Source organism: Trichoderma evansii (genome assembly GCF_050947405.1).
Source record: "Trichoderma evansii strain SZMC 28006 chromosome Unknown GGI43scaffold_55, whole genome shotgun sequence".
Lineage (NCBI taxonomy): Eukaryota > Fungi > Ascomycota > Sordariomycetes > Hypocreales > Hypocreaceae > Trichoderma > Trichoderma evansii.
Window position 1 is genome coordinate 20,942 of NW_028145151.1, and position 11,377 is coordinate 32,318.

Consider the following 11,377-nt stretch of genomic DNA (forward strand, 5'->3'; position numbering starts at 1 on the left):
CTTTAGGGCTAATAATAAAAAAAAAAGTAAGAGTAAAGGAGAGGGAGAGATATTAGTTTTATTATAAGCGCTAGTCTTATAACCTAGGCCTAGGATATTTTAATAGTAACTTTATTAATAAGTTAAAAGGCACTAGTTAAACTTATTTATAAAAAAAATATTATTTTAATATAAATTTAAAAACAGTAGTGTTTTTTTATTATTATTATTATTATTATTATTATTTTAAAAGTAAAATAATATTTACACTAGCAGTTAAAAAAAAAAAAAAGTAACTAAGTTTTTTTATAATTATTAATAATTTTATAATTATACCTAGCTTTATAAAGCTTTTAATAATATTAATTTATAGTTATTACTGCTATTATTTTTATAAGTAATATTAAAAAAATTATTTTAGTTACTTAGCTAGTATTAATAACTTTTAATAAATTAAATTAATTAGCTAGCTTATAATTATATATATATATTAATAAAAAACTGTAAGAAATATTATATTTAAATAAATTAGCCTGTTTTATTTCTTTAAATAATTTTTTTTATTATTTTTTATAATATTTTTTTAATAATATTTACTGCTAGTATACTGCACTGTAATTTAATATAAGTATATAAAATCTTATATTTAAAAGGTAAACCTAGCTTATAATATAAACTATTACAGTTTAAATAAGAATATACTACAGTGCAAATAAGAAGACTTATTATAATTAATATATTAATAACTAGTTATTTAAATTATTTTAATAAGCATAAAAAAGTAAGCTTATATATTTAATTAAATAAATTAAATTATTTATAAATTTTAATAATCTCTTATAAATTATTTTATAAGACTAATAATTCTTTTATAAATTAATAAATTATTTAAATAATCTAATAATCTTTTTATAATTAGTAAGTCAGTCTTATATTAATCTAATCATGCTTACCCTGTAGGCCTATTGTTGCGACCATAAGAGTCGGGTTGTAACAGCCAGTCTATCTGGGTAGCGCTTAAAGTCGACACGGCCAAGCTGCGCGCGATGAAGACCACCTCTAAGGAGTTTTCTGAGCGCATTGGTAACCTTGTATTCCAATCAAAGGCAGCCTTTTTTATTCACCGCCTTATCCTTGTTGGAGATGATATCGATGTATACAACGACAAAGACGTCTTGTGGGCCTTCTCCACTCGGTGTCGCCCTGGGACAGACGAGTACTACTGGGAGGATGTGGCAGGTTTCTTCCTCATCCCGTTTATGGGAGAAGGTAATGGCCCCGCACATAGAGGTGGTAAAGTCGTGTCAGACGCTCTGTTGACGGCCGAGTACACCACCGGGCCGAATTGGGAGACTGCCGATTTTGAACACGCATACCCACAAGATATCAAGAATCGGGTGTTACAGAACTGGGAGGAAATGGGATTTTCTAAGATTGAATGATTCCAACCATAATTTTCCCTTCTCTATTGAGGCATAAATATCACTAGTTTAATAGAATGAATATATCTTTTTCAGCACCCGCCCTGGCATTCCTAATAAATCTCGCTTTCGGGATAGTGTTCTAGGCTACCTATTACCAATTTTGGATATTGCCAATCTTGGATATTCGCTATTGCCAGATGTTGCACGTAAGTCCACTTTAATTTGTGATATAACTCCCAATCTTTTCAAGACTAGTATCAAGGAAAGTACACAAGGCCCGCAATTCCAGTCACAAAAGGTTGCAACTGTAGCTAAGTTGCAAGGTCTCGCCTTGCAACAGAATCACATTCAATGTGGCTATTTCAGGAACTACTCAGATAGAGTTGCACAGTTTCATTCTACCTATAGTTGAATTTATTATTGGAGATTATTTTTACCCCATTCTTATAATGTAGTTACTGCTCTACCTTTAATTCTTCCAAACGAGTAGAATTCCTAAATGAGGATTTGCAACTCTAATTTTCCACTCTTCATTTGTTAAACCGAATCTTTCTCTTGCATCTTCTGGTAATATTTCACGCCTCCACTCGAATTTACCATTCATGCCGCCCAACCTAGCTGCTTCTTCATAAATGCTCTTCTTCAAATGCCAAGTCATAAAGTCCACTCCGTCTTCACTTAGAAACACTCGAGAAGTCCACCCATCGCCTGAACTGAGCTCTTCAGTATATTGATTGCGCGGTAGAAGCCTATTAAGAGGGGGCTTTTGATGAGATTTGATTCGATCGCCAAAATCTTCAGTAGGATGTGGAACAATCCCTACAAAGAGACCATCTGGTGTAAGATTAAGGGAAATGTTCTTGAACATGGATACTAAGGTTGCTTTGTCTGACGCATAGTTGAGAAACCAAGCGCCAAAGGCCATGTTGAAGTAACTTGAGCTCTTATCTGGAGCGTAAGAAGTTGGCACTGCTCCATCTCCTTTCTCAAACTGCACCTTCCCGGAAGATATTTCGAATGAAAGTCGATCTTTCGCACTATCAAGCATGGTAGCTGAGATATCCATGCTTGTTAAATGGGTGACTCCCCAAGAGACAAGAGCAGATGAATAAAACCCTGTTCCACAGCCAAATTCAAGAACAGACATGTGTGACTTAAGAAATGGCTTAATCGCAAGGCGGACGTTATTCCTTTCTATTGCTCGATACGGAAGGCTCTCAACAACATCATAAGATGAGCCAATAGAGTCGTACTGTGCCATAGCAGCGCAATTTGCAAATTAAAGATTAGGTACTGGATATTGGTATGAGCTAAACCTGATAGACGATTTGTGTTTTCGGACTTCCACTGCTGATCAGGCATGAACAGCTGGGTCGATATTTTTAAAATTTGCAAACTTTGTTTATTATATCAACTGTAACTATGACGTTGTAAAGCAAAGCGGGGCAAAGCCCTTTTCTAGTATTTAGTGGTAGAGCATGCGTTTCTTACAAGCGTATCACGACTCGCAATACTCTATATAAAGTTTGAAAATAACCCGCCATCGCGATTTAGAGTTTATTTTTGATCAACTATGGCAGATTTAATATTTAACATGTTCACAGTTCAATTGGCCGTGGAATGCTGTATTTGAATAAAAAGATTTAGTGTAGTGGAAACAAAGGCAGTGAGTGAGACATTTCCTATACTACCGGGTATATTTTATTGGCGGCCATATTTGCTTGACTGCCCCCTTGTTGAAATGTCATGTCAATACTAACAGTTTTCTTGATCCCAATTATCCTCTCTTCACTACCTTCGCTCTTATAGTTGTCTAGATCCTCAATGCCAACTTCAAATTCATCACGTCTTTTCGAGCGACTGGCTTGGCTGTTCCAATTCCCAGACCGGGGACCCATACCATGGTGAACGCCATCGCTCAATTCATAAGATTCATTTTGTTTTGAAGAACCAAACAAGAACGGAATAAATCGACTTAATGGCATTCTCAGTGACGGGGCGCAAGCGCAAATGACACCGACCGTTGATTCCACCTGAGTCCAGATAACTGAAGTTCCGGTCGCCCAGGTGAAATCTAAGATAAAAGTGGCATTGAAGTTGAGACTAATCAGGCGTTCGACACTCGTTATGCATACACTTTGAGATATTAGAATTGGGAAATGTCAGTGATCGAGATTACTTACAATGCACCAAGCACAAATACTGCCAATACGCTGAGCTTGGCTCGGCGATTCATCTGCAGTTTTAAGATCACTGGGATGGGTAGTACAAGGACGATAACATCCATTAGGGTATTCCATCCTGATTGGCCGTACCAGAAGGCCTTGATGTTTATACTATCACAATGTTAATATTATTTCTCGTTTCGAATCGACCGAATTTACTAACCAAGATCCGGCCACAGTCTTATCCCACGAAAATCTGACTGGAGAACATTGGAAAATTGTCGTGAAGCTGAGAGCGACCAGTCCAGCTGATATGTGGACAATGAGCACCCAGCAAATTATCCTAAACTTTTTCTGGGGAAAGATATCAAGATAAAGAAAGAGAAACGAAAGTTTCGTGATTCCAACAGTGTTTTTGACAAAGCATTGAAATACAAAAAAATATAATAACGAGTAGTAGCGTTGTTCGGCGTTGAGGAAAGGAGCATGGTGGCCAAAGCCCCAGTTCACAATAGCTGAAAGGTTTAGCAGTAGATTCCAAATAGTTCGCTTATGCGTTATTCTTACCAATTGAAATGCAGATCACTTGAATAATATTGAATATCTGACAAAGTATTAGCGGTATAATAAATATGAGTCATAAGAGAGATTTACCAAACCTATAACAACGCAAATATCTGCCTTATTCAAGGCGCCGTAACCATTTTTAAAGCATCTCCACCATACACGGAAACAAACAACGCCTGTGGCTATGACAAGCAGAGGTATATTCACGTATAAGAAGGTGTATCCATTCTTCGTATCAGGTCCGTTAGGCACAACGAGCTTCGCAGCTGTTGCCATAATATTGACAGTGGGAAGAGCAATGAAAAGAAAGGAAGTAGAAGTTGTTCATAGGCTGAAGGCAACGATCTCAGATGTTGCTATCACCCATCATTCTCTTTAGATCTAAGGCAAGGACTGGACGATTGAATCACGTTCAACGCAATTAATACGAAGGAATCCACTCACTATCTATAAAGACCGGAAAGGATTGGACAGTGAAGGCCATAATGCAGTCTTGCTAGGTACATCCTTGATCCCAGCTTCCGTAGATGAAGTGGGCCGAGCTTCATGGCTATCCCCGCCCCCCAATAGACTCCCTAGTAATTGACGAAGGCATTTCCCACACGGTTTTATTAGCGGCTGAAATTCGATACAATCTAACTTAAAACGTCCAATCACTCAGAATTGATGATAGAGTAACAGTCCTAATAACGCTGCTCTTAGTAAATTTACCAGTTAAAAGTCGGTCTGAGTATCACTCCACTGAATTGCAGTGAAATGGTTAGTGATGCTTGAGGCTTTTCTCCATATGAGTTGAATGCACATTGTACTATAAAAGAAATCGACATCAAATTCATTGGAGAGCGCGCTCGAGCTACAGGTGGAAGTACTTCGTATGGTTGCCTCGCGACAGCCCAGTAAGGTGCCATCCCAAGGAGAACAATATTGCTACACACTGCCTGCGATGCAAACCGGGGACCTGGTAGAAACTGCCACCGCGGTGCGATCCCGTGGCTGAAACGTACCCTAGGATACGTATCCCAGGTACCGGTCGCCCCAGTTATTTAAAGGGGGCTACGTGTATACGGAGTACTCCGTGCTTGTAATACAATACTGTAACCATCAAGTGGCTTGGAGGTTAAATGCCGAACCTGGCTAATCTCACTTTGTTTATACGTACTAAAATTGACAAATATTTCTCCGTACTTACGTGCACATTAGCTTGAAGCCACCACTTGCAAATGTCCTCTTCAGCTGGAAATATTGGACACTTTCGGTTGTTAGTAAATAGTTTCTGGAGAGCTAGCTGTAGCTGATAATCAGATGATGACTTATGCGTTATATAGGCAAGCGAGTGCAAAATGAAGAGATTCAGGCGGGCAAGAAAACTTTTTAGCCATGAGCGTATTTTTACTCTAAAACGCTACAATATGATCGGGAAGGTATTATGCGAGTACAAATAAGAAAATCACCCAAATTCAAATTCTTTCTGAGTACTAATACGTATAGAGTAATTTGAATTGTACTGGTATCATTGTCTACGACATGAATTTGGGACTTGAAACGTTATAAACTCTGACCAAGTCTCTACACATAGGAACAAAAAGAGAGAAAAAACCTCAGTCACATACTAACATACACAGAGCTGAAGAACTACACGGGACTAAACTAATGAAATCGCCAGAGCTTCCTTATTTTGACACGTAAAATAAAGTAGTAGTACTAGTTGGCGAAATGCAACGGTACTTGAGTCATTATCGCTAGTTGAGTTTAAGATTTGCCTCTGCTATCCAAGTCGTTGCTACGGACGTAACTAAGCAGTAACAAGTTTAAAGCAGCTGAGTCCACGTATGGGACTTGATGTCAATAGTCTCTCGGCTTAACTCATAACGAGCAAGAGCCACAACACTTAGTTATGTATACAATTCTGCGATATGTACGTTGGTTGTACCAATAAACCGAAAGAGAGAGCAACCACTGCGAGTATTCGTGGCAATTGGTCTAGACACAGTCCTGCGCTAGCAAGGGGCAGACCACTACGGTACTGCTAGGTACTCCTTTCAACTTACTCCACTTGAACCACTACGTACTCCGTACTGCCAAGAAATATACTGCATCTACCTAGCGGTAGCTCCGTACTCCGTACTAGATATCCGATTTCGAATGGCCTGATTCTATCAACATGTTCTGCTGGGTAGATGACTGACCCATGGCAGCGACATGCAGAGATATGCAAAGCAGAGGTCAAAAGGCCGCCAGCAAGAACTTACACACCTATGTGAAATCAAAAGAATGGCTGCTAATAGATGACTATGTCTATGTTCGCATCTTCATAGTGTAAATAAGCTGCCAGTATTCTTGATAAGTGAAGCTACCGACACGAGCGCTACTCTAAAAACGGCAGATAGGATGATACAAGCGGCAAGTACTACAGTAGCAGTATTAAGGCTAGCTACCCCCACCCGGGGAAGCAAGTTGACAGAGCCAGTAACACAGGGCTTTTTATTTGAATGTCGGAGTGACAGGGTGAGGGCCGATAGAGCCGTTGCTTCAAGGGGAGTTAGATCCTAGAGCCGTTGCTAGAAGGAGAGCTAGATCCGAGAGCCAGTCTGGCGCGCGGGACGCTTCACGGATCGCAAGCATAAACTACTTCTAGTGCTGAGATTCTCCACGTAGTGCCAAGCAACTCCTCTCCGCTCCGGGCGTGACCGCACGGGCCGCGTCCACCGGATATCCCATCCGTTTGTGACGTTACAAGGGGACCCTTGCCCTAGCTAGTACTATTAGCACTATGGACCCACCGCCTCAACGCAGGCGTGACATTCTGAAGATTGTAGCTGAACCAACATGCCTGAGCATGTAGAGACAGTGGTGGAAGGGAAAATAGGATGTCGGCTACGCATTTACCGGCACCCTCGTGAGGTAGCATTTAATTTTGTACGGCATGCGTGGCGCTAAGCGGAGGCTCCTGGTTACATTATCTGCGGCAGTTGTCTCAGAGTTTGCTGAAGAGCCTTCTTTAGGCAACAGAGATTCTTCTCTTCTTCCATCTACTTCCCGCAATTACGCACACCCTGTTGAGGCACAGCATTATACCCAACTCAACACAGCAACATACACCGATCACAGTTATGGAATCGGATGCGGAGGTTGCAGCAGAGAAGTCTTTGGGCTTAGCCTCAGTGACACCTGCATCCGCTAATACGACGAATGCTGTTGATGTGGCTGATGGTCTCTCAAATGCAGAGTATCGCAAGCTCATCTGGAAGCTAGACGTGCATCTTCTGCCACCACTTTTTGTGCTATGGTTCATCTCATTGATCGATCGAGTAAACATTGGCACTGCGAGGATCCAGGGCCTTGAGAAGGACCTTGGCATGAACCCTCTCACCAATCAATTTAACATTGCAACTGGTATGTGCCTTACTGATAAAATCCAATACGGCATTATCTAACTGTTCATTCTTCTTCCAGTCGTGGTTTTCATCGGACTTATGCTCGCAGAGGTAATTCAACCTGGAGCCTATTGTAAATATTCGATACTAATCCTCGAACAGGTTCCAAGCAATTGGCTCGTTAAACGATTCAAACCGGCAACCGTGCTCTGTGGCGAATGTATTATTCTCGGTAAGCAAAGAAATCGATCCGATTAACGAGTTGCTCTTGCTCAAATTAGGTAGGGATCTTCACCATTTGTCAAGGACTGCTTCACAACTTTGCTGGACTTGTTGGGATACGTCTTGTCATTGGAATCTTAGAAGCGGGACTTATTCCTGGTTCCATCTTTCTGCTGTCAGCATATTATCCACGATATGAATTACAGTGGCGTGTAAGTATGCTCCACGTTGGTAATGCAGTCTCAAATGCTTTTGGCGGGCTGCTGGCCTTCGCAGTAGCAAGCATTCACTCTTCCAACGGATGGAATGGATGGAGATGGATCTTCGTTATTGAGGGTTTAATCACAATAGTCCTTACACTCGTTTGTTGGCCGTTTATAAACAACTGGCCAGCCACGGCAAAATGGCTCAAACCCTACGAAAAAGCTGTTCTTGAAGAACGAATTCGAGCAGATGGCATCATTGGCCGTATGGACGTCTTGGACAGAAATGCTGTGATCAGATGTATTACAGACTGGAAAGTTTATTTGAGGTAGGATACATTGTGGATTGCATAAAAACTTGTACTAACATGAAAATAGCGCTTTCATAATTATCGGCATTATTTCCAGCGTGTACTCGTGCACTTTATTCGCTCCCACCATTGTCCAAGTTCTCAAGCCAACATATACGCCCAGACAGATTCAATCTCTAGTGATTCCAATTTTTGTTGCAGCGTCAATTAGCACTTTGACCCTTGCGTATATCTCTGATAAGTTGAAGCATCGCGCAGGAATTGCGTTGACAGGCTGCTTTATTGCTATCATCGGCTACATCATCATCCTCAACCAAGAGCATGTTTCGGTCAACGCTCGATACGGCGCTTTGTATCTAATCGCTTCTGGATCCTTCGCTGCTTTACCCGGAGCATGGATCCTGCTTTTGAACAATGTCTCTGGATCTTACAAGACTGCTTTTGCCATGGGCATGGAGATCGGCCTGGGTAATGGCGGCGGCTTCGTTGCATCGCTGTCGTTCCAATCCAAAAATGCCCCATTCTACTGGTCTGGGTTCAGGACTACCTTTTCGCTGATGTGCATGGCAGTGGGGTTGATCTGCATTTATGTGGCTGGACTGTGGTATGAGAATAAGCAAAAGCGCGCAGGAAAGAGGGACGCACTCCTTAGAGAGGAGGGCGATAATTTGGGAGATGCCCATCCTAAATTTATTTACACTTACTAAATGGGCCAGCTGTGCGAGACAGCCGGCCAATATGTTTGTTATGTAGCAGCGTTGGAGCCGTCATGTTTGAATTCTTCCTGTTTTGGTATTGCTTTCATTACGATAATCGTGTCTATAGTGTCTTAGCGTCTTAGCATTATTATAATTAAGCTTGGAATGTAAACATTGCATCATTAATTGTAGTACGTCTCATAGTAGCAACCAGGGTTGTAAATTAGTTACTAATTTAGTTACTAAAAACGAATTTATTAGTAACAAAACAAATTTCGTTTTTTATTATTAGTTTTTGTTTCGTTAGTGCCTTGAAAAAAATGAAACTAATAGTTTTAGTTTTTTATTAGTAGATTAGTTATTAATAATAAAAAAATAAAAATAAAATAAATTAGTTACTAATTTTATTAATTAAAATAATAAAAAAATTATATATAATATTAAAACCTTATAAATAAATTATATATAATTTTATTTAAATTAAAGAATAAATAATTATTATAATATAATAAAAATAACTATTATTTTAATTATTTTATATTACTATTTTTTATATATTTATTTTTTAGCTTTTTAAAATCTTTAATCTAGCTTTTTAATAATATTATTTCCTTAATAAGACTAGGCTTAAGCTTATTTTTTAATTTAATTATAATATTATTAATTATAAAAAAAAACGCTTTTTATAGCAGTAAAAGTAGTAAAAATAGCTAAATAACACTTAGCTAAAATAAATAAAATAAGAAATTTATTAGAATTTAATTTTTAATAATTTAAAAGATTTTCTTATAATAAAATTAATAAATAAATAAAAAAATATATATAATTATAAAAAAACTTATATTTTTATTTAAAAAGTTTTTTTTATATATAATAATATTTTATTTTTATTATTATAATTATTATTATAATTAAAATCCTTTACTAATTTATTAAAAAATAAATTAATAAAATTATTAATTATATTAAAGTTATTTATTTTCTTATTTAACTTATAAAAAATTAGTAAATTAAATAAATAATATATATATATATATATATATATATATATATATATAAATAGCTTACTTATTATAATTTAATTTAATTAAATTTATTATATTATTATATATATTAAAATAAAAATATAATAAGCCTTTTTTTTAAAAATAAATAATTTTAAATCTAAGATTTAAAAATATATTTAATAAAAAAAACTTATAATTAATTAAATTAAAAAAGTTATTTTCTTAGAAAAATATTTCTTTAATTTAATTAATTTAGATTTTATAATATTTTGACGGACCTTTGCAACGCACCTGCCGGGTGGAAAGGGAAATGGAAGGAAGATAGTTGATCCGGGCTTTGCCCGGATCGATCAGATATAAAGGGAATGAGATTTCTCTTGTTAGATAGGAAAAACAACACACGTTCTCTAGTTAAAATGACCCCTAGCTGGTGCCGCGGCCTTGTTCCAAGGAGAACAGGCCGGCAGCAGCTAGATCAAATGGTTCCGTAACGTGTTCTCGCTTTGTGGTCATAATAGCGGTACGGCAAGCTAGGTTTTCGTCGTTGTGTTTGTATGAGTGTGAGCCAGTTCAAAGGTGCGTTTCCTACTTGTCGACAAAATATTTAAAAATAACTTATAATAATAAGTTTATTAAAATTAGTAAGTAAATTAAATAAATAAATAAAATAACTTACTAATTTATTAATAAGTAGAGTATTTATATATTTTTTATATAATAAATTTAACTTATTATATATTTTATAAATATATAATAAAACTATAGGAATTATTATATAAAATTAGCTTTATAATTTAATAAAAAGCTTTAAAAATATTAAAAAAATATTTTTAAGTTTTTTTAAAACTTTTTATTTTATTTTATTTAAAAATAACTAAAATAAATAAATTAGTAAATAAAAAATAATAAATTATATAATTTTAATATACCTTTTTAAATTTCTTATTAGTTATATTATTATAATAATAAAATAAAGCTTTTTTTAAATTAATAAAAATATTAAATATATAATAAGTTAAATTTTATTAAATTATATTATCTATTAAAAATTAGCTATTTTATTATTATATAAATAAATAAAATAAAATAAAATAAATAATATATTTAATAAAGTTTTTTCTTTATTATAATTAAAAGTTATTTTATTATTTTTTTTAGCTTTTATTATTTTTTTATTTAATAAATTATTAAGCTTATAAGTATATTTAATTAATAATATAATTCGCTTAATCTAATTTATTAAATTTATTTATTATTAGTTTTTTATATAATTAAATAAAATAAATAAATAAATAATTTACTATTAAAAGTAATATTTTTATTTTTATTTTCTAGCTTATTATTATTATATAAATTATTATTTATATAATTAAATAATAATAAATTTAAATTTAAATTAAATATATAATCTTTTAATATATCTTAAG

The 11,377-nt window shown here is 35.5% G+C and overlaps 4 protein-coding genes across 4 annotated transcripts; 2 read left to right on the top strand and 2 right to left on the bottom strand.

The window, feature by feature from the left end:
* Positions 1-961: 961 nt before the first annotated feature.
* Positions 962-1,475, top strand: GGI43DRAFT_322567 (uncharacterized protein). Its single transcript, XM_083201865.1, has one exon. The coding sequence runs from the start codon at positions 1,026-1,028 to the stop codon at positions 1,419-1,421; it is 396 nt and encodes a 131-aa protein (XP_083054979.1). The 5' UTR covers positions 962-1,025; the 3' UTR covers positions 1,422-1,475.
* Positions 1,476-1,806: 331 nt separating this feature from the next.
* Positions 1,807-2,773, bottom strand: GGI43DRAFT_419447 (class I SAM-dependent DNA methyltransferase). Its single transcript, XM_083207677.1, has one exon. It carries the CDS (start codon positions 2,662-2,664, stop codon positions 1,873-1,875), a length of 792 nt encoding a protein of 263 aa, XP_083054980.1. The 5' UTR covers positions 2,665-2,773; the 3' UTR covers positions 1,807-1,872.
* Positions 2,774-2,941: 168 nt separating this feature from the next.
* On the bottom strand, positions 2,942-4,626 carry GGI43DRAFT_322574 (putative PTH11-typeG-protein-coupled receptor). The gene is made up of 5 exons (XM_083201866.1): positions 4,223-4,626; positions 4,136-4,172; positions 3,792-4,083; positions 3,587-3,739; positions 2,942-3,539 (listed from the first exon to the last, which is right to left on the bottom strand). The coding sequence occupies exons 1-5, from the start codon at positions 4,409-4,411 to the stop codon at positions 3,086-3,088; spliced, it is 1,125 nt and encodes a 374-aa protein (XP_083054981.1). The 5' UTR covers positions 4,412-4,626; the 3' UTR covers positions 2,942-3,085.
* Positions 4,627-6,964: 2,338 nt separating this feature from the next.
* GGI43DRAFT_419452 (major facilitator superfamily domain-containing protein) lies at positions 6,965-9,115 on the top strand. The gene is made up of 5 exons (XM_083207678.1): positions 6,965-7,528; positions 7,589-7,620; positions 7,672-7,741; positions 7,795-8,263; positions 8,313-9,115. Exons 1-5 carry the CDS (start codon positions 7,246-7,248, stop codon positions 8,950-8,952), a joined length of 1,494 nt encoding a protein of 497 aa, XP_083054982.1. The 5' UTR covers positions 6,965-7,245; the 3' UTR covers positions 8,953-9,115.
* Positions 9,116-11,377: the final 2,262 nt, after the last annotated feature.